The following is a 24,139-nucleotide window of genomic DNA, read 5'->3' as shown; positions in this document are numbered from 1 at the left end:
AAGGGGAAGATAGTAACTTTACAGTGGAGAAAGGCAAAAGCCACCAACTTAATGAAATAAATTTAACAACTAGTTACTATATGTTAAAGTTAACTATAAAGAAATATTACAACACCCAGAATCTCCTTGGTATGACTGACGTACTGAGGACACGTATCTATCATTTCTGTAGGTTTGATAAAATGCACAGCTGAAGCTAATCATGAGGAAATGCCAGAAAAGCTCCAATCAGGCAACATTTTACAACATAACTAACCAGTAGTTTCCAAAAGTGTCAATGTCATAAAAGACAAAGACAGACTGAGAAATTGTCCCACACTGAAAGAGACTGGCATGACAACTAAATGCAATGGGAGATCCAAAATGGGACCCTGAACTAGAAAAAAGACAATGTGTGAGTAAGATCTGTGTAACAGTTCACTGTACCAGATCAATATTCATTTCCTGCTTTGATAATTGCATTATGGTGATGTAAGACATCTGAGCATTACAACACTGCAGTGAGGGGTCTAGAGGAAGTCTCTGCACTACTCTTGCATCTTTTCTCTAAGGATGATATCATTTCAAGATGCAAGTTAAAAAAATTTTAAGGCTCTATAAAGTCCCAGTCAAAACAGGCCCATAGACAATATCTATAATAGCCAATTACTAGAAAAAAACTTAAATGTCCATCAGAAGGTAAGTGGTTAAATAAAATATGTACATAAGATAGAACACTATTTCTATGAATCCATAAATAAGGAAGGGCACAAAGAAGTATTCTATAAATCCATAAGTGAAAGGATAAGGAAGCTTCATCTCTAGCTGTACAGTTGAAGAAGGGAGGGAGGAACAGAGAGATAGAAGAGAGCATGGAAGAGAAGCGGAGAGTGGAGTAAGAGCTCTTATCCATTATTATGGATAAGAGTAATATGCAACAATAATGCAATAGGTGATTATATCCCTATCCTCGAAGACAAGTCTTTTCCTATCTGTAGGGGAGAGGGTCATAAAACACAGAATTGCTAATTCAAGGGGCATATATATTTTTTATTTTTATACCTATCAAAAAATTACTTTCCCAGAAGATGGCAGTTAATTCAGATATATTTGAATGTACCAGCAATGAATCAGAGTAAACATTTCCCCACAATCTTAGGAGCACAGGATCTCCCGGGGGGGAAAAAAAGAATCCAACATACTCAGCAAAATACAGTATCTCATTTTAATTTGTATTTCTCTGACCACCAGTAAGGATGAAACTCCTTCATGTTTACTTGCATTTCCTCCTCTATAAATTGCTTATTCATACCATTTGGAAACTGTCCAATTAAGCTGTTTCATTCAAGGAGCCCTTTGACATTATTCATTCATTCATATATATATATATGTGTGTGTGTGTGTGTATATATATATATATATATATATACACATATATATATGCATATATGATTTTTGGATACAATTTTTATATGTTCATATAAATATAAATCATACATACATATAAATTCTATATATTTAAAAATCTGTGTTTTTTTTTAAAATATTGATTTGGGTGCTTCAGGCCACACAGAAATTTAAACCATTATGTCATTAAATCGATCGAATCTTTCTGATTATGATACTGGAGACTGCAACTGCCATTTAGTGGACGGAAGTCAGAGGTGCTAGATTTCTTCTAATGCATAGGTCTGTCCTGTACAAAGAATTCCATATGTCCTGTATGAGTTTTGAATGTCCCACTGAACATTCATGTAGGTAAAAAACATATTTACAATATCTAGAATCTAACTCTGTTTCATATATAAACACAATGCATTTTTAAAACAGTTTCAGGAACCCAACTTTTATGAAAATGGAGGGGAAAAAAAAATCACACTTCGTTGCACTGAGAACTTTCCCAAAGAATTGTCATCTGCTTGAGAGAAAGGTGCATCCCTAGGGCAAGGGCATTCTTGGTATTTAAGCTAATAAGGCCACACACACGAGACTGCCTTCACTCTTCTCACATTCAGTGTGCTTCTATATACACACATTCCTTCATTTCCTACCATGTCTATGCCTGAACATTTACATCTTGAAACATATACTACCTTATCAAGTTTTGGGTTTTCCCCTAACATTAATTCTATTCAGAGCAGTGTTATTTGCTATTATGTGTACAGGTAGATTATTTATGAATTTCATCTCAGAATAATAAAGGGTACAATGCAATGCACTTGTTACACAAAAGCATCACTGAGCCTACTAGGATCAGAACTACTGCCCTCGGATTACAGGAGAGGAAAGATTTCCCTAATTCCAGGTCTTTGACCTTCCTCTCCTCCACTAGGAATACAGATAAGGCTCCTCCTCTCATCCCCCTGAACAGTGACCTTCTTCCCAAGAGTCTCAGGCACGTCAGTGTTCTCCTTACACATCCAGTTCTAAGGCTCAACCACTTAACTGAAGTTACTTGGGCAGTAGGACAATGAGGGCATCAGAAATATAAACTCAAAGTGCCATGTGCCCAGGATTTGCTCAATGAATACCCATCATTTCTATTTTAGTTTTTTTAATTACCATTTTAAAATTTACTTGATCAAGTATACCAAAATCTTTGCTATTTATTAAAATGGTAAAACATCAAAACAGTAAATTAATCTGTGCTTCAACCACAGATAACCAAAAAAACTATAAAATATGTTGGCATTTTCTCATTCAAAGAAAAGTAAGTCTTTCTCTTCAGTAACTATCATAAAATATTGACATGTGTTTAAGGAAAGCATCAAATTAAACTTTTTAGTTTTGCCATCAACTTTTATTATCTGACCTCTTATAACAGAAAAGAAATTTATGAGCTAGAAAACACATCACTGCCTGGCACAAAGGATGAGCTGTTGATTCTAAAACATACTGTAAAAGAGATCCTTGACATACACATTAATTTGTACTTTTCCCAGAACAGTTTCTATCATGTGATTCTGTCAGTTTCTTTCTCGATGCATCTACACTGAGAAAAGCAGACAAGCGTGCACACACACAGACATTCAACAAAAGAAGAAAAATACTAAAGAATGGGTCATTAGAACATAAATTTGTCTGGGTAGTTCCTTACAATGGTTCAACAGTATATCTCTGCAAGAACACAAAAGACACTGTTGCTGAATGCTCAGGGTGCATTCCAGGATGAGAATTTGATATCCTTAACTTTCCTGTAATAATATCCAATGGCACAAACCTACAGAAAATCTACAGCAAGTTTTATAGGACTCTTCCCATTTGGTTAGATTTTCTTTTTTTTTTTAAAGATTTTATTTATTTATCCGAGAGAGAGATCACGAGCAGGGGGGAGGGGCAGAGGGAGAAGCAGGCTCCCCACTGTCCAGGAAGCCCAATGCGGGGCTCCATCCCAGAACCCCAGGATCATGACCTGAGCCGAAGGCAGACACTTCACCGACTGAGCCCCCCAGGCGCCCTCCATTGTTTAGATTTTCGATGGTTATTTCTAATTCTCCATTTCTTTCACATTAGATGTACAACACTAAATTTCCATTTTAGTGAAAAACAGCATTGTTCTCAGCTGAAACAAACTTTTTAGAATTATGTAAAATAGTGTTTTCTAACATTTAATTATAGAACAAATTTAAGTCTCAACCTTTCTTCCAATTGGTCATTGAATTCGATGATACTCCATTTTAAACTCTACTTTTGTTCTCTATCTAAATTCTTTTAAAATTTCTAGTTTCTAAACCAGGTTTATAATTATTGTATCACAAAACTGAATCTCAGAAACAACGAGATACTTTCCTTAAAGATTCCATTTCAAATATGCTAACTGCAGGCCTTAGGAGCAGAAAGTAATTGAAAATCCCAATTACTCCTTATCATCATCATCATCATCATCATCATCATCATCATTAATAAATGTGTGCAATACCTAAGCCATGAACTCTTCCTACATATTTTGTTATTTCTTCATCAGAGCCAGGTCAGGGTAACCTAAAAGAGAAAAAGTTCTCAAGTGGCACCTATGTTGTTTCTTAAATGTTCTTAATAAAGAAAACAGGAGAAGGAGGGTCATTTGTCTAAAAGTATATTGAGAAACTAATCCAATACATGGATCCTGAGAAATAAGAAACAAAATCTATATTTTGCTCCAAAGATTACAATCTATAGCAAAGACATCAAGTTAGCCCCCAGAAAAAGTTCTCTCTTACCAACAGAACCCCAATTCTGTTAGAAGCAACAAAGTGACCCGTCCAAAACAAAAACGTATTTCCTAGCTTCCCTCAGACAGTAGTCATATGTTATGTTTCCAGTCACTGGGATATACGCACACAGTTTTGAGTGGGACTTCCTGTAAAGCTCCTTTGAAGGAGGGACAAAGTCAAGGGGCACTGTCCCATTGGGTACTTCCTCCTTTTTAGAAAATACATATAATGGCTGGAGAGTAACATTCACTTTACACTGTAACATAAAGATCAATAAAACTGCAAAGACCTAGTATGCACATCCTCGAATTGGTAAACCAAAGCCGGCAACTTCCTAACTATGGACTTCGCGTCATATGAGAAAAATAAACGCCCCATCTTATTTAAGCCTCTACTTTTTGAGTTTTCTAGGACATGCAACCTAACTTAATTTCTAAATGATGCAATCTAATAGAAAACTGGGATACAGAAGAAGTTCTATGAAAAGCTACAGAGGAAGACACTTGTTCTGGGAGAGGCAGGGGATGGTGGGGGTCAGAGGATAAACTAATAGAGAAAGCAAACATATGACTTGGTCCATTCATTTGTTCAACCATCACGGTCAAGTGCTGTTACCAGGTGCTCGTTCCTGAGGGGCAGCCACTTTGAAATGGGGTACAGACACACGAAGAGATGGTTAAATACAGGGTTATTCATATGGGGCAGCCATCCACAGCCATGCGGGACTGTGTCTACAAGGACTGGCATCTTTTTCTAATACCCACAAAGATGCTCTCCGGTCACCAAAGCCTGTATTCAAGGTGCCTTAAGGACTGGCCTCAGCCCTTGAGCTATAAAAACAGTAACAAACATAAGGCACTTTGAGTAAGTTTTGCCTCCACAGATAAGGCTAATAGCCAAAAGCGCAGTCACATTTTACCTGTGGGTTCTTGTTGTTCTTCACAGCCCCACCACCCAATTTTCCATGGTCACAGACAACCATGCCTTAATGTGGTCTAAAACCGAAGTAACCCTTTAAATTGGCCCAGTGCACCCGTCAGCAAGGAACAGAAACAGTTAACATGTGATATCTTGGAATCATGTTCTATAGGTTTAAAGGTCGGATGGTTTTTTATTTCATTTATTATCAGTTATTAAACAATACCACTGAGTGACTAAAAATTAAGAAAGAGTATGTTTCTTACACTTAGAGCATACAATAAGGGGAGGGGAAAAAAAAACACAAGAGTCTTTTTCTCTGTTGTATAAACACACACACACCAAGAATAAGTAGAATGTCTTTGAAACCAAAACAATAGGAAATCACTCTTGGCTGCGAGCACAGACTCCGATCATGTTGATTTCTTCTTTAATCCTGCTAAAGCAGGTTTCTGCATGCTTTCTGGGGCCTCCACCTACAGAGTTGTTAGGACAACGGCCAACACGTACATTTAATTACGTAAGTATTCAACGCTATCAGCCAGCTGTTGCCAGGACACAATACACTGACCTCTTTCACTTACTCTCTTGCTTAAAACGGCAAAAACAAAGCAACTGTTGATGTAACAGTCATCATGAGATATGCAAAATACTATTCACCAAAAAGATTTTAGATAACTACAAAACTCAGTTTTGCATTTTAAAATGACTTACTACATCTGAACTGCTTTTTCTGTTCCTGATTTGCAAAATAAGTTACTAATCCTTCAACTGTAAATTTAACCATTCCCTCATCCGGTTTTATTTAAGTCAACCAGAAGTTCAACCCCAAAATACACCTTCTCCTTTATTTCCAGTCAAGTTTCTACTAGGGTACATGACATAATAATCTCTCTGTACCCCCCTCATCTCTGTGTTTTTCCTCAGTTAGGGAACAAGCAGCCTAAAGCCTGTAACAAGGAATGAGTCAAAATCTGCTCTAAACTATACGACTCTCACCCTTCAACAGAGAGCTCTTCTTTTATGTTTCCAGAAAGCATGTTCCTCCAACACCTTTATTAACCTCAGACAAGCTGATGCGGAAAAAAACAATACAAAGTCCCTGCAACAAGAGAAAACAGACTAAACACAACCATGACTTGAGACTTGAACAATACTAATTCCACATGGTATGATGATAAGACCTAACATCTAAGCAACTTCTCCAGAGACATGTGGTCTTCAACAGTATCACTGTCAGCAGAGATCTTACTGTTTGACTCCTTCACAACACCCTTTCTCAAGTTAACCTTACCAGTGCTTCTGCTTTCTCCCCTGCAACAGCCATGTTGATTTTTTTTTTAATTTGATGGTTTAGCTGATGTTTTTTGCTCACTCAGTGAAACTGAGCAATTTGATACTCAAATGTAAAATAAATGCTATGATATTAACATAGCTATATAATTTATATACCTAACATAGAATAATACACTCACAATGACATGCTGATGCACAGACAGAATGATGCTAAACTCTCTTCCCCAAAAAGGAAGAATCAGTTCAACCTAACTGTACAAACATGTGTTGAGTAATTAAAATTGTGTGTCAAACTCAACCAAATCCTACCAGGTTTTTATCTACACCTTTCTTTCCTCTCCTCTGACTCAAGATGAGATGCTTCAATTGAGCCAAGGGTCAAGGTCCTGAAGCTGGCCCAGCTTACTTAGTTTGTCAGGGAGAACAAGGTCTTGCCATTCACAGCTCAACGTCTGTCAGCTTGACCAAGTGACCACTCCAAGAAGCGACAAGAATTCCTACCCTACGATCCAGTAACTGCACAACTAGGTATTTACCCAAAGGATACAAAACTACTGATTCAAAGGGACACATGCATCCTGATGTTCATAGCAGCCTTATCAACAGTAGCCAAATTATGGAGAGAGCACAGATGTCCACCAACTGGTGAATGGATAAAGAAGATGTGGGATGTGTGTGTGTGTGTGTGTGTGTGTGTGTGTGTGTGTATACATATATATACAATGGAATATTACTCAGCCATCAAAAAGAATGAAATCTTGCCATTTGCAATGATATGGATGGAGCTAGAGTGCATTACACTAAGCAAAATAAGTCAGAGAAAGACAAATACCATATGATTTCACTCATTATGGAATTTGGGAGGGAGCGGAGAGAAAGGCAAACCATAAAACAGACTCTTAACTACAGAGAACAAACTAAGGGTTGCTGGAAGGGAGGTGGGAAGGGGGATGGGTTAAATGAGTGATGGAGATTAAGGTACTTGTGATGAGCATTAGGTGTTGTATGTAAGTAATGAATTACTAAATTCTACTCCTGAAACTAATATTACATAAAATGTTAACTAACTGGACTTTAAATAAAAATTTGAAGGAAAAAAAAAAGATTTCTTACCCCTTTTACTACTTCCCTCTAGAAAGAAAATGCAGAGTAACAATGATAAACACAAGTTTCTTACCTCACTTAGGACAAAGGGCAGGTTTCCTCCTAGTTTATAAGTAAAACATAAAAAGAAAAGAGCATGATTTCTTAAAAAGAGGGTCCTGTAATATGATATCTGAAAATTAGAATTTTGTCTCTCCTCTTTGTAAATATAAAGACTGTCTCCGACAAGGGATTCACAAGGGCCTTGGGGGACCATTCTTAGAAGAGCTGACAAGCAGTCTATTAATGTTTCTGTTTCCCAAGAAAAGGAAGATCATTACATAGTAGAGTCAGAGGGTCAAAAACTCCATAAAAAAGAATTTTCCTGAGGTCAGTAAGCTGACCTCAAGACTCACAATCTAGTAGAATGCCAAATATGTAAACAAACAATAAAATGTAATATTCAACAACAGATGTTTGTATGGGATCAAGAAGTAGCAGAGAATAGAGGGTGATTAACTCTGTGGACCTTGGGGGTAAAGGGTGGGAATTAGAAGGGAGATGACCTTACAGATGATATTACTTTTGTTATGAGTTCCAAAAGACGAACAGGTTGCCAGGCAGGACTACATGGGTGTGTGGGGCTGTGTGTGTGAAAGTGCATGCACGTGCACACATGCATGCATTTGGGAGAAAGGGGAGCCTATTCCAGGGAAAAGGAAGAATATATGCAAACACAAAATTATATCATGTCGGGGAGAAAGAGAATTCTATGAAGGAGTGGCAGGAAAACAAGTTAGGGAGGCGAGAAAGAGATTTTGACAAAGACCTTGTTACACTAAGAAATTTTATCTTCCTCCCGTGGCTGGGAAGGACCCAGCACAGGGTGTGAAGGAGGGCAGAGCACAGACTAGTCCAGAAACGCAGCTGAGAACAAGCCGAAGTTCTGCTGTGAACTGAAGAGCAAGAGATAATGTGAGGACCTGTAACTACAGCAGTAACAACAGGAACGGAGAGAAAGGATTACAGTCAGAAGATGTGCGTCTAGTTCGTGGCAATCTGAGGAAACATGAGAACACAGCGGTTCACTGCAAGCTCCAAGAGGAACATTTATTACCACGTAAGGACCACAACACTAATAACATTGAGGGAAAGAAAAAAGAAGAGGGCTCAAAAGGAGGAAGGAAAAGATACTTTTTTATTTTTTAAAGATTTTATTTATTTATCTGTCAGAGAGAGAATACAAGCAGAGGGAACGGCAGGTAGAGAGAGAAGCAGGCTCCCCGCCGAGCAAGGAGCCTGATGCAGGATTCGATCCCAGGACCCTGGGACCATGACCTGAGCCAAAGGCAGACTCTTAACCAACTGAGTCACCCTGGCATCCCAGGAAAAGGTATTTTAGAAGTAAAGGAGTCAAAGAAAACTCACAGACTATCTGGGAAAGGACAGTGCAAGCAAACAGCACAGGCAACAGGAGGGGACACAGCAGCTGGGGAAGAGGTGAGGTATGTAGCGCGGGGATTCCGCACAACGCCTGCAGGTGTCCGTGAGTCGTCTGAACAGAGAAGGCCAGGAAGCAGTGGGATGCACAGGTCTGGATCTCGGACAAGGAGAGAAGGGTCAGAAACAGAAATGTTCAAGCAATCAGCACACAGACAGTATCTAAACAAGTGAAGGAGACGGGGGGGAAAATGGTAGGAGGAAACGTAAACTCATGTCCAGCACAGCACTGTTCAGAGACCCACACCTGGTCTATGACACATACGCAGTCAAACGGTCCAAAACTCTGAACTAACATTGCGTATGGAGGGAAGCTTTCTGGTGAGCAGGGAAAACTGAAGCCACGAGGCTGTGAGTGATAACATCACACAGACACTCAGGGGGCTGCCACGAACAGTTTAAGCAAGGACCTAAAATGGACAATGAACCAAAGCCATCTCATACAACTAGAAAAACCAAAATTAAAACGTCTAAGTTAAAAACAAAAATCCCCAATGTACAGTATTAAAAACTAAGTTTAACAGAACAACTTGTGTTATCTGACCTGTGTTTTACAAAAGGCCAAAACTAAAGCCTACTGTTACTTTTCTCTTTCCGTCCCAATTACTTTTATTAGAAAAAGAAAAAGATAACCTACTGCTAGTGAATCTAGGTTAACAATAGAATCGGTCAAGTTTTTTATTTCCTTATAAACTGGATAATTACTAACTGGAAGGCCAAGCACGTCTCTGTTCTTCATAAGTTAGCTTTTTTGAAAACATTTCACAAAATCAAGTTGAAACAATACTATCACAATGAAGAACTCCACATTAAATCTACGTAAAGCAAAAAAATAATTTCATAATAAGAATGACCGTCCAACAACTTCTATGTTCTGTCAACAGAACATTATATAAGGAGCTCTCCTATAGACAAAAGATGTTATACAAAGCAAATACTCTCTGTCTCAACACAAACTTTTCTGTTTTGTTCACTCCTCCTTTTATTCTAATTGTTCTTTCAAGTAATTTCACTCAGATGTCTAAACCATCCCTTCAACAATACCATTTATTTCTATAGCAAAGGTGGTTCAAAGAACTAGTGATCCTCATCTATCCACTATCAGTATGGCTAAACCACACTGCCCGTCTGGGCTAGTAAAACACAAGGTCAAAGAGAGGTTGACAGTCCATGATCAAAGCAAGCTGGCTATTCTTTCTGTCATTTATATGGAACACACAAGATGTGTTTATTTTCACCAGCCTCTGAATGACCTCCTTTAGGTGGCAGAGAAAAGATCCCACATTTCTATAAAGCATTAACCAAAGGAGTTTTCTTATTTGATACTCTCATTAAGAGCAAATTTTATTTTTTTTGAAACTTTTGATCTTTTTCATTTATTCAAGAGCCCCTCAAGTTAAAGGCCATATTGTCTAAATCAAATTGGTGTAATGAATAAAACAAGGACAGGGCAACTAGCAAAGGCTCAAGAAGAAAGAGTATACATCCAACAGGCTGCCATCACAAAATATGGGGCTTATTAGCGACTTTTTTCAAAATTAGTGAAGGCAACAGCATTTAAGATTTCAAAGTGGAAAGGCAGCCCCTCCCCCCAAAAAAATCACTCAACTCCATTTTTGCTACTAAAACTCCTACTCTTTTATCACTCTGAATACTAAATACTAGTAACACAAACACTAAAAACCCTCATAATCAGATCAACTAGAAGAGAGCAGTAGAGCCTACAGATTAATAACAGACAGCCATTTTCCTATCGGGTACATTACTTTGCCTAGATTAGGGAATTATTTAAAGCCGAACATTTTATTAGCAGCACTAGTTTATAAAATGAAGACTTCCAAATAACTTTAAGCCAATATTCTCTCTGACCGACATTAAATAACACTCCCCACAATATTGTATACATTGTAAAGTTTGACCACCACCACTGGTGGGGGGCGGATCAGTCTATGGCTATCTTGTCAGGATTATACAATGCATGGATCTTAATCAATGAGATCAATGATTCATGATATCTTAATATCAATGATTCATGAATCTTAATATTAATCACATAAAAGACAGTCAATCCCTTAGAGTTGTCTTTCTTCACTCCTGTTAAAATGAGATCCTGACTGCCTGGTGGCTCGAGACAGAGAAAAATGAGGCGATAAGTAATTAAAGACAAACAATTATTAAATACCAGAAATACACCGGAAGAGACACAAAAGCAGAAGATCAGAAATGATGACACTCAGGAATGAGCGGCAAAGGGAAGCCATCATTATTTGTGCGACATCTAGACTCATCTTTGTGAATCTCTGAATTTGAGCATGAGGGATTAAGTGAAGCAGAGCAAGGAGAAGGGAAACAGTCCATCAGCCTCTCCTTGAACTTCCATGTTGTCTCACTCTCGTTAAAAAGAAATACGTGAGAGAGGAGGCTGAAGGGAAATGATGTAGCATGACGTAAGGCACACTAGAGTTTGCGAAGTATCCATCTTCATCTTTTTCTTTGTTAGGGGATGGTGATGACAAGGGAGAAGGCATCGAAATGAAACGAAATGCTTGACAAGGGAAGGTATTCTATCACTGAACGTCCCTAAATGTACACATGTCACTGGAATTTGACATTTTCTCAGTGTTGACTGTTATCGTGTCTTTTACCGGATTATATTTACTCTGGAAACAAATCAAATGCTATCATAGGTGTTCTGTTAACAAGACACAATCACTAGTTGTGATTATCAAAAGCCTTCAAAACCATAAAAAGAAAAAAAAACCATTTAATCACCTGTGTACTGTTCTTACACTTTCTTTCAATCACGCAGGAAGTGCATTAAGGGAACCTATGCTTGCGAGCACCAGCTCTGCAGTGTTTAAATGACAGTTTTCTTATGGGATGACTTCATTTAATCATTCAAACACCGCATCATTACTGAGAACCACACTCACTACACGGTTCATGCAGTTAACAAAACCCACTGACACAAGTTACCTTTGCAGTTTTAAATAAACTTTTAGAAACAGTCTAGCAGCACAGCCATCAGTTACATTACAAAATTAAGAATCACAGAAACTAAATTCTCTGGCTTCTGTACTCAGGGGTATCAGCAGCACGAAAATATCTTTACATCTTATTTACCTTGCCCCGAGGGAAAGAGTAGATAACCTGGGGACATGACAGACTTCTCATAAAATGAAAAGCATTCTTTGGAAATGAGCAGCATCTGGTAATCATCATTTTCGGCTCACTGTAACAACTCCTCCTCGTCGTCCTCCTCCTCGTCCTCGTCCTCTTCCTCCTGACCACGACTCCACTCCCCTGTGCCCACCCCACGTCACCTCCACCCCTTCTGCTTCCCACCACAGGGCCAGTAAGAACTCTTCTCTGTTCCTTCTGTAGTTTCTGACTTGAGGATGCCATCACATTCAACTATCACTTCTATGCAAAAAAATATGAACTCCCTATCTCTTAGTCCTGATCTCTGATAACTGCTTACCTGACGGCTTTACCTGGGAAGCACAGGAATAAAAGGGTTAAACACAGTGACTCTGGTCTGACGGCCTAGGTTAAAGTCCCCACTCCACCATTTGTGAACTGAACAGCCTCAGAGAACTTCCTCTGGAAAACAGACGCTTCATCTGTGTAAGCAGAATAAAACCGTAACCTACAACCCAGTGACAGACTGCCAAGATATACCCAATTGAAGTAAAGCATTTCGGACGGTGCCCAGCACACAGAAGGCGCTTGATAAGGATCAAATAGGATCATCACTTTATCAGAGTATTTAGCTGTGACTTCAAATAACGGCCTGTTCAAAACCAAAACACGTCTTCCCTCCGAGTGAACTCCCTGTTGGGCATTCCCCACTGCATTCAAGCCAGGGGTCTCAGAGTCGTACTAGACAATGTTGAAAGTATAAAGAATTCTTCCTCCTTAAGTCGACTCCTTCCTTCCAAATCCAAGCGCCTCCACATGAAATGAGGCCAACAACTCCTCAGCGACTACGACTCTTGCCTGACATGGGTCCTGAGCTATACTCTTCCTTGCGCCCGGCCATCCTTCGCACTGCTGCGGGAATTAATCCTGAGAGACCAAGGGAGCAAACACAGCTAGAAAATGAGTATTTCTTTTAAATTACCTTGTATAGTAGTATAACAATAAAAAAAAAAGTACTGCACAGGTAAAAGGAGAAAGGACAGATTTAAAAATAACAATAATAATAAATGGTACTGGAATAATGCAGCTGTCCCTGCATTATTAGGAGAAAAGATCTGAAACATGTACAGATGCCGTACGAAGAAATTATACATTCCTGGAGGGTCAAAGAAGACCTAAATATCTTATTCATGAACTGGAAGACTCAAAATGTAGAAAGATGCCAATTCTCCCCTCAAAGTCATCAAGATATTTGCTCTAATCACAACCAGAATCACAACGGTATTCTCCTTGTTGAACTCGGAGCCTGATATTAAATTTATATGGAAGGACAAAGGACCAAGAAAAGCCAAGACACTCTTGATATTAACAAATATTTTGACTTAATATGTATCCATATAATTCACTGACTGTGTAGAATCATGCCAGAATAAAGAAAGAGGTCAATGGAACCCGAGAAAGAGCCCAGGGACAGACCCAAACATCCACGGACACTCAGCATGACAGAGTGGGTAATATACAGACAAAAGGAAAAAGAATGGATTTTTAAGAAACAAGAAATGATACTGAAAAAATTCAGTGATTACATGGAAATAGAATAAAATTGGACCTCCTTCCAGGTACCACATCACAAAAATTAACTCCAGACGGATTATAAACTTAAATATAAGAAGTAAAAACCATGAGACATTTAGAAGACAATACTGGAGAATATCTTAAATTCAAGATAAAGAAAGACATCTTAAATAGGAAGAGCACAGACCCAAAAGAAAAAAATAAATTTTAACCCAGAATTTCTCTTCATCATAAGATACCATTAAAGAAAGTGAAAAGATAAGCCACAACTGATGTTTGCAGCCCGTATAACATGGAAAGATTAGCAGACAGAATACATATCATATAATCCCACAAATAATGAAAAGACAACTCAACAGGAAAAAATATTTAAAAAGCTGTTTCACAAAAATGATAAATCCAAATGGCCAATAAACATATAAAAAGATGCTCAACATCATTAGGAATCATGGAAATGTAAATTAAAACCATAGTGAGATGTCATCTGTACCACAAGATTGGCAAAAATTTAAAAATCTGACTATATGAAGAATTGGCAAGAATGCAGAACAACTACACACATCCCTTACCGCTCAGAGTGAACACTGGTATGCCCCATTCAGGAAAAAGGTTGCCATTACTAAAGTCTGAACACACACACACCTGTGACCCAATAATTCAACTCCTAGGTACATATCCTAAAATAACTCTTGCACATGCACACCAGAAAACACGTTCAAAATATTCACAGCAGCAGTGTTCATAAAAGCAAAACGCTGGGAAAACTCTTATCAGTAGTAAGATGAGTAAATGGTGACAAATTCATTCAGTGAAATGTAAGAATGGCCATTTATTTCATATCCATCAAAGGATAAATCTAAAATCCTAAGGAGGAAAAGAAGCAAACCTCAGAACACACAGAGCATGAAGTTCAATAAACAAAGTCCAAAACAGGGCAAAACTAAACCACACGTTGTTTAGAGATACTCTTCATAAATGATAAACTTACTAATAAATGTTAGGGAACGACGCACGAAAATCAAGGTAAAGATGACTTCGTGGGGATATTATTCAAACAGGGACGCATGGTGGTTTCTAAAGTCTTGGCAATGTTATATTTCTTAGGCTGGGTAGTAGATATACAGGCATTAAGTTTATTATTATTATGGAAACTGTACAAGTTTCATAAACTTTTGATATATCTGGTTTGATGTATTTCATGATAAAAGCCATGGGCGCTGAGCTTGAGCGCGAAGCGAGGAGGAGTCCGGCTGGGAAGGCGAGAAGGAAAACAGGACAACAGCTAACTGGGGGCCCTAGAGCAGGTTTCAGTAACCAGGAGAAGGCATCCATGGGGTTAAGAGAGGTTGGAAACACAGGAAAACGAGGACATAATTTATAAAGCGAGGTTTCTGAGAAGGTGAGTGGGAGAAGATTTAGAGCACACGTGAAAAAGGACACTTCTTTCACTTGAACCTGAGGGAACACAGTAAGAAGCAAGGATTCACATGCATTTCTCCTACGTGAACCGTGATTCCCTTGGAGGCCGGGCATTATTAGCACCAAGCACACTGCTAATGGGCAGGAGAGAGAAAGAGGGAAGGACCGTTTCAAATCAGTACAAAAATGTGGACTGGATTCCCTGAAAAGAGGACGTGGTTGATACTCAACAAATATTCACATCACCTTTAATTAGCTAACCCCACAGATAGTCAAATCACCTATCCAAAAAGTCCACAGTAAAGTTTCATTCTTTATCAGATAAAGTCAAAACAGTATAATCTTACAAGTCCAACTCCTACTCTTTTTGATACATACTAAATATTTATATTAGGGACTTTTTTAAAAGTGGATTTCCTGAACTTCTTAAGTTCACTTATTAAAAAAAAAGAAAGAAAGAAAGAAAAAGAAAGAAAGAAGGAAAGAAAGAAAGAAAGAAAAAAAAGCAACTTCCACTTACTTAATAGAGTTTCTAAAGTGGTCTTCAGCTGGGTTTTTTACGGTACAACTATTCAGGAGCCATAAATCGGCGTCTGATGCATTTTCTATTAAAAAAACAAACATAAAAAAGAAATTTCAGTCTCACATTCAATCATTCCAAAGTACCCACGAGCTTACTCCGACACGGACAGAAGCAGTGGGCAGTCAAGTAAACCCATACCTGCGTGACATGCGGTAACTGCTAAATAGCATATGGAAATATATGTGAGAAATAAATATAAAAATTTATAACCTGCACTGTATCTTTTCTTTTAAAATATAAAGAAAATAAGCATTTTCTTCCTTTATTTTCAATACTTGAGAATATTTTAAAACTTCCAAAAACTAAAGTGGAACTGGCCTAATTTTCCTTCTGAATATGCAAACTCGTTGCCCCCTTTTGGACTGTGTCAACCTGTTTCAGGCACAGATATTATCGGATACTGAATATTCTGCAGCTTAAGAAGTTATTAAAAATATAATTTGTCTTCCCTGAAAAAGTGAATGATTTACCTCAAAGTGAGCCTTTCATTCCTCTCACCAATTTGATCAAATATTGTTCTGTATGTAGTCCCCCCCATCTGCAGGGACACATTCCAAGACCCCCAGGGGATGCCTGAAACCAGATAATCCTGAACCCAATAGATGCTATAGTTTTTCCTACACATACAGTATCTGTGATAAAGTTTCATTTATAAATTAGGCACAGTAAGAAAATAACAATAATAATAAAATAGAACAATTATAACCACATACTGTAAAAAAAACTTATGTGAACAGGTCTCTCTGTACTACGCTCACCCCTCTTCGTGGGATGATGTGAGATGATCAAATGCCTACGTGAGGAGATGAGGTGAGGGGAACACACAGGCACGGGGACGCAGCGGTAGGCTACTACATGACCTTCGAACAATACGTCCCAAGGAGGGTCATCTACTTCTGGGCTCTGGCTGACCGCGGGTAACTGAAGCCGCAGATAAGGGAGAGGGATAACCATACTGTGATAAACTCACTGGGAATGCAACCAATAACCCAAACCCATCCAGTTTATGAAAGGAGTTTGTAAATGACTCAAGTGTTTCCTGCTATTCCAACTACCCTGTCGCCCAACGGGACGTACTCGTTAAACCAGGACTGACACTGCAGCACCTCCCGTGTACACTAAGGTAGTAACAGAGGCTAAGGTACACTGACATGAAGAACCAGGAGGACAAACAGACGTCTGTGTGCACATTCTCCACATGGGAAGGGAGCTTCAAGTGAGAGCATTATGCCAACGGATGCGAGCCCATCAAAGCTTCCAGTAAATTGGCAAAAAACTTCTTTCCCAAACATTTGATTATAAAAATGATGAAATATTTTTCTAGAGACAAGAACAAAAAATTCTTGAATTGATTAAAGGGAAAGTGCCTATTACTATTTATCCCTCCCAACCAGTCTCACTCCTTCCATTCCTATCCCCCACCCACAGCCCATGGTCTATTTGCCCTCCTAAAAGCCAGAGTGATCTTTCACTTAAGAAATCTGGTTATGTCATTTCCCTGCTCAAACTCAGAAATGATGGGTACTTACATACCTCCCTTAGTTCCCTCCCAATTATTCTCCACATTGCCACCTGAAGACATTCCTCTAGTATCAATCTTCTGATGATTTCCAGTGGTATTCGAGGCCTTTCCAGATCCAGCCACCTCCCCCACTTCAATATTAATTTCTCCCTACATTCATCTGTCCCTCCAGCCACACCAAACCACCTGGAATTCCTAAGGCCTACACTACTCTATCCGGCTAGCATATCTTTGTTTCCTATCCACCTGGCTCACTCCTACTCATCCTTCAGCTGCAGCCTGAGGTCTGTAGCTGCCTCCATGGCAGACTGGGCATCGACCATTCTAGCTCTTTACATTCTGTATTAAAATAACTCCTTTTTCCAACCTGTCTTTATTACTATTTAAGAGATACTGAAGACAACATTTTTATCTGCTGCCCTCTGAATGTCCAGGGCCTAACACATTGATGGGCACAGAATAAACATTCAAATACCCTGGCACACTAAATAAGGTAAACAAATACTTAGGGATGAGACTTCATCTTGCTCACAGTTATATGCCCAGCACTTACTACGTATGGCACCTGGTACCTGATAGATATCCATTAAATATGTACTGAGTGAATGCTGAATTTTGAAAGACAAAGCTAAACTATGAGCAATGTATTGCACAGATAAGAAAAAGTCATGGATGTCTGATAAAAAAAAATAAAGACTTGGCATTTATTTAAAATAAACAAATAGGGGGGGCGCCTGGGTGGCTCAGTTGTTAAGCATCTACCTTCAGCTCAGGTCATGATCCCAGGGTCCTGGGATCGAGCCCCGCATCGGGCTCCCTGCTCCGCGGGAAGCCTGCTTCTCCCTCTCCCACTCCCCCTGCTTGTGTTCCCTCTCTCACTGTGTCTCTCTCGTCAAAATAAATAAAATCTTAAAATAGACAGACAGATGGATAGATAGATAGATAGATAGATAGACAGACAGACAGACAGACAGGAGTGCCTGGATAGCTCTGTCAGTTAAGTGGCCAACTCTGGGTTTCGGCTCAGGTCGTGATCTCAGGGTCATGAGATTGAGCCCCACGTCAGGCTCCATGCTCAGCATGGAATCTGCTTGAGATGCTCTCTCCCCCTCTGCCCCTCTCCCTGTACACACATGTATGTGCTCTCTCTCTCTCTAAAATAAATTAGTTAAAAAATTAAAATTAAAAAAAATAAACCAACAAAACCTAAAGACAGAACAATCTGTGCCAGATGCCAGCTTTGTGTCCTGGCACATTCTTCTACTCAATCCAGCCACCGCTCAGGGTAAAGACAATGCTTACCATACATACTACAACAAAAGCCCTCTCAAGGAGACCTCCAGCAATAAATAAGGCAACTATTCTACTTTGTCTGAAATGCTGTCCATGTTGGAATGTACAGACTTTCAAAATAAAGTGAATACTATGCTTGGTGATCTAACTGCAATCAGTAGGAATCCAATAAATATACCAAGATGCCTACAAAATTACACAACTTTTTGACCACCCCTCAAAAGAGAAATTTCCCTTCCAATGAACACAAGAGTTTCTTATCCAATTATTTCCAAACTCAGTTTTGTGTTGGTACATCTTACTTAATATTGTCAAAACATACATAAACACTATTTATAAGCATAAATCAGTCAGTAAACCATCATAACACAATGAGGATTTACTATGCACCAGGCTCTCTATTCCAGGCACAGGGGATATGGCTGTGGGAAGAGTTTCTACCCTCAAGGTAGTTTAAGTCGTGAGGAGGAAGTCTGATAAAAACAAACCACAGAAAACAAGGTAATTTCAGATACTGGTCAATGCTATTAAGATGATAAGAGAGCATAATGGACAAAGAATAATCAGGTCAAAATAGGTCTCACTTAGGAGTTCAAATCTGAGTTGAGACTCCAGTAATAAAAGACCATGCAAAGACCAGAAGAAAGAGCACTTCAAGAAGAAAATCCCGCCAAGTATAAAGGCCATGAAATAAGAGCGAGCTTGTCGTGTTCTAGGACCAGAGAGACTGGACACAGGGAAAGTGGGGATAGAAAGGTCGGACAGGCAGGCAGCAACCAGAGTATTTGGCAAGTTAAGAACTTCACACTGTATTGTAAAAATTACAGGAAGTCACCATTGGGTTTCAAACAGCTAATTTCTACTTCGGAAAGCCCATTCTAGAAGTGCCATGAAGACTATAGATGGGGAAAAAGTAAAGACAAGAAAACCAGTTGGAAGCTGATGCGTTGGTCTAAGTAGGAATATGTGAAAGAGCATGGTGAGCTGCACTGGGGTCACAGCAATGGCAAAAGCAAGAAGGCAAATGGGGGCGGGGCGACTGGGTGGCTCAGTTGGTTAAGCGACTGCCTTCGGCTCAGGTCATGATCCTGGAGTTCCAGGATCGAGTCCCGCATCAGGCTCCCTGCTCAGCAGGGAATCTGCTTCTCCCTCTGACCCTCCCCCATCTCATGTGCTCTCTCTCTCTCATTCTCTCTCAAATAAATAAATAAATAAAATATTAGAAAAAAAAAAAAGAAGGCAAATGGGGGCCTATTTTGGAGGCAGAATCAAGAGAATTCACTGATAGATTAGATAGGAACGGTGCAAGAAAGAATCAAGTAGGAAGCACGTGGAAGGAATCTGGGCCTGAGCCTCAGTTTGTTTATGGTGCTGTTTACTGAAATGAGGAAGGTTTGGAAAGAAACAGATTTGGGGACAAGAGAATCAACAGGGCTTTTGGGGGGGCCCACGCTTTGTCTGAGATCCCTATTAAATATCCAACTAGAAATACCGATTGGCTACTGGTATAAAATAAACCGAAGCTCAGGGGATTCTTTCAGGCTGGATATACAAATGGGAGGATCAAAACCCTACAGAAGATATCTGAATATATGGAAATGGATGAGCTCACCTAACGAGGGATTGCAGGAGAAAAAAAATAGGACAGAGAAAGCAGTAGAAGACAGACACTGGGACATTCAAAGATCTAGAAGAGAAGGTAAGATGGGAAAAGAGCAGCACATAAAGAGGATAAAAAAATTAGAAAACATGGTGTTACAGAAATCCAGAGAAAAAAGTATTTGAAAAAGGAATAAAAATTAAGTTACATGCTAAAAGTTCAAGAATTATCTGCATCTCTGTGCCAACCCACAATCACTCACAGGCCTTGTTTTACTAAGTAACACAGAAAGCAAACACTACAAAAGGGGAGAGAGGAGGAACTGTATATGGCTATTTGCCAATAAAGAATGCAGACTCTTTATTGTTTTGCCCCCTTACAAACACATTTTCTTGGTTTTAAGATGCCAACACCTATCAGAAACACTATCGACTTAGTAACAGCTCTTCAAGATGGGGTAGAAAACTGCATCACATTCTTATTAATTTTAAGGTACATCCCAACCTCAAATATTAACATTAACAAGGTAGGAGTGAGGGGCGCCTGGGTGGCTCAGTCGTTAAGCGTCTGCCTTCGGCTCGGGTCATGATCCCAGCGTCCTGGGATCGAGCCCCGCATCGGGCTCCCCGCTCCGCGGGAAGCCTGCTTCTCCCTCTGCCACTCCGCCTGCTTGTGTTCCCTCTCTCGCTGTGTCTCTCTCTGTCAAATAAATAAAATCTTTAAAAAAAAAAACAAGGTAGGAGTGAATGGCATCTGAAACAGGAATAAGCTAGTTTAGCGTGTCTAGCATCTAGAACAATCAAGAAATGCCACAAGACCTGCCTTTCCAGGACCCCATCACCCAAAATTGAATAAATGTTCAAGCATACTACCACTGGTGGATGACTTGGCTATCAGATTAAATATCTGCAAAGAGAAAGTTAACACTTTATGGTCTTGCTTTAATCAGAGCACTCATGTCAGGTTCTCCTGACGTTGGAAGAGAAGCAGTCAGAGAAGAGCCGTTAAGAAAGAAGCACAAGGCAGAGGCGCTAGAATGAACCAAGCAAGGGAGAGGCAGTCAGAAGACACCCGGCTTGGAGGCCCGAAGAGGATCCCAGAAAGATTTCTACCTTTCTTGGATGCGGCCTCCAGCACAGATAAACCCCGTTCTGCAGCTGAAAATCATCTGCATGTCAGCCAAATACTGCCAGTGTCACAGCTGGGACACCAGGACTGATCTGGAAGGGAACAAACTTTGGACCAGCCAGATGGCATCTGGGCACCAAGACTGGACTATTTTCAGGCTTCCTCTATGACAAGCAGTGCTATAATGCAGAGTCCTGGGCATACATCATTTTGTATTTTTCCAAGATTACCTTTGGAATCAAGTGCAAAAAGGTGGGATTGTTGTCAAGGGGTAAATCCGTATGTCATTCTGTTACCCTCTCAAATCCCTCTCTAAAAGGGTGCACCACCCTGCACTTCTGTGAGCAATGCCCGAGACCGCCTGTGGAGTCATCAGACCTCTGTACTTATGCCAATCTGCTCAGAAACTGGATCCAGGGACGTTTTAATACGCACATCTCTTACTATGAATGAGTTGAACATCGTTTCATATATTTAAGGGTTATTTGCAATTTTTTTAATGTTTTCCATTTGTTCACATCTTTTGCTCATTTTTTTTTCCTCGGGTCAAACAGTCATTTTTATCTCAAGTTTTAATTACTAATAAATACAAATACATACACACACACACACACACACACACACATACACACAAAGGGAATATTAATTCTTTGTCTATGATAGATTACATTTTTTTCCAGTTTGTCATTTTACTTTTTTTATAGACTTTCTTCATGTATTTTTATTTCTAGGATATCAAATTCATCAACGTATTCTCTTATTGCTTCTGGATTTTGAGTCATAATTAGCAAGTTTCCTCTATACCCAGATTACTAGGAGTTTACCAATGTTTTCTCCTAATACACATATGGTTTTACATGTAGATCTTTGATCTGTTAGGGATTGATCCTGATATACATTGATCTCACTCAATTTTTAAATGCAAAATGAAATAAAATCTTACATTCTCATATCACATTGGAAAATATTAAAAGGTATGATATTATCTAGTGCTAGTAAAGGAATGGAGAAACTGGTAACTTTGCTGATGGCATTCTACACTCAATGTGGAAATAGCTCTCAAAAATTTAAATGTGCATCAGAATTTCTCTAACACCTGCTTGTACCAACACATGCATATTTACAGACACACATGTAGGCACGCACATATATAGACACACATATACAGAGACCAATAATCAATTTTTAAAATCTCAGTGAACACTACTGACAAAGCAAAAAATCCAGAAAGCCTACATATCCATTATATGAAAAACATTTAAATAAATTATGAGACTACTGCTAAAATACCACTGAGCTGTCCAAAAAGCAAGATAAATCTGTAAATGCTGATTTATAATAATCGTTGTTAAATCATCAGGTAAAAGAAAGCAAGGTAAAGACAGGAGATCTTGTATTTGTTTTTTACAAAGGGAAATTCCATTGTAAGTAAAGAAAACTTCTGGAAGCATATACATGACACTGAGGTGTTTGCCCTTGGGAGTCAGATGAAGGGTGAGCCGTTCATGTGCCCCTTTTATATTATTTCTTTTTTCTCTCTTCAAACTTGCATGGGCATTACTTTTATAACTGGATAAAGTGGATTCCTGAGAAGGGGCACGTTAATATTTCATTTATATCCATCTGTATTGCTTGAATTTCTTAAAGTATGTATTGCTTTTGACCAAACCTTTTTAATTTTTTTTAAGTTTCCTTTTCCAGAGAGCTTAGAATCAATAGTGTTCTTTCATTTTAAGGTGAGAATATAAAAAGCTATTTCCCTGCTGAGATCCATCATGAAAACAGTGACCTGATATACATTTTCTGAGGGACTTCTTTCTCCACTGCTAAAAGCTTTTGTACTCACTGAACCAAGAAAATGATGGTCATTGGCACACCACCTACTCTGAGTATGAGGAGAGAAAAACAAACTACTATTTGTTTTAATCAAAATGTATTACTTTCCAAATTATTTCTTTATATACACAAGAAAAACTGCTTTTAAATCTAAAGTAATAAAAATCTGATCAGCAATAATGATAACAGCCAGCATTACTGAGTACATACCATGTATCCAGCAATGAGCCAAGCATATCATATTCACTTTTTTCCCCACTTAATCTTCCCAATTTGAGGTAGGTTCGTTTTTACTCTAATTTTAGGCAGGGAATCTAAGACTTAGAAAGGAAAAGTAACTTGCCTAAAATCACACAGCAAGGGGCGGCGGGGGTGGGGGGGGGGGCGCCCAGGATTAGAAATCCAGACAAACTGACTCCAGAGACTATAAACTTAAGGAAATTAGAATGTCTCATTAGTGGCTCTTTGCCTCCTGATCAAAAATAATACAGACAATATCTAAAAACAAAATAAAGAAGTATTACATGGCCTTGAGGTTGCCTCATGATATTGCTAAGACGACTAATAATCAGGCTTCAAAAGGAACTGTTTGGCTATTTCCAAAATTTCCAAGATCTTGAACATGTCAGCTCTTGGCCTTCTATAATCCGTGGGAGACATGCAAATAAAGAGAGAATTAATAATGAGCACAGGATCATTACTCCAAAGTACCGGCTGACTCTCACAGCAACCAATCTTCCCTTCACCCTGCAGGCTTGCGCATAATGGCCACATTACAGAAGGGATGGCCATGGTTCATACCAACACTACTCAGAGCACAACGTTTATCTTACATAACTGTTCCATTGCAAAGGCACCTAGAGGAGCAGCATACAACAGGGAGAGGAGCCTATTCGTGGATTTAAGTAAGGCAGTTAAGCAAGCTGATACAAAAAAAAAAAATCACTAAGAACAAAATGAAGAGGAAAAACGTTGATTGTTTTAAACCTCACAAGCATTTTGAGGGAGTCTCTTTACCACGGAACTCTGGAAGACAAGTCCAAACAGTTTAAATGTCCATTATGCTTAATCAT

General features: G+C 39.0%; 1 protein-coding gene across 4 annotated transcripts in view; it reads right to left on the bottom strand.

Moving 5' to 3' along the window:
* Positions 1-24,139, bottom strand: part of CDKAL1 (CDK5 regulatory subunit associated protein 1 like 1) — a 708,317-nt gene that overhangs the window by 587,038 nt on the left and 97,140 nt on the right. For all 4 annotated transcript variants that reach the window (XM_032424786.1, XM_032424785.1, XM_032424783.1 and 1 more), the window contains one exon: positions 15,625-15,709. In XM_032424786.1, coding sequence (XP_032280677.1) covers positions 15,625-15,709 — 85 coding nt within the window. The remainder of the gene's footprint in view (positions 1-15,624; positions 15,710-24,139) is intronic.

This window comes from Phoca vitulina, unplaced genomic scaffold, assembly GCF_004348235.1.
Source record: "Phoca vitulina isolate PV1807 unplaced genomic scaffold, GSC_HSeal_1.0 scaffold31, whole genome shotgun sequence".
Taxonomy (NCBI): Eukaryota; Metazoa; Chordata; class Mammalia; order Carnivora; family Phocidae; genus Phoca; species Phoca vitulina.
Note: the sequence above shows the minus strand (reverse complement) of the source record. Positions and strands in the feature narration are given on the sequence as shown.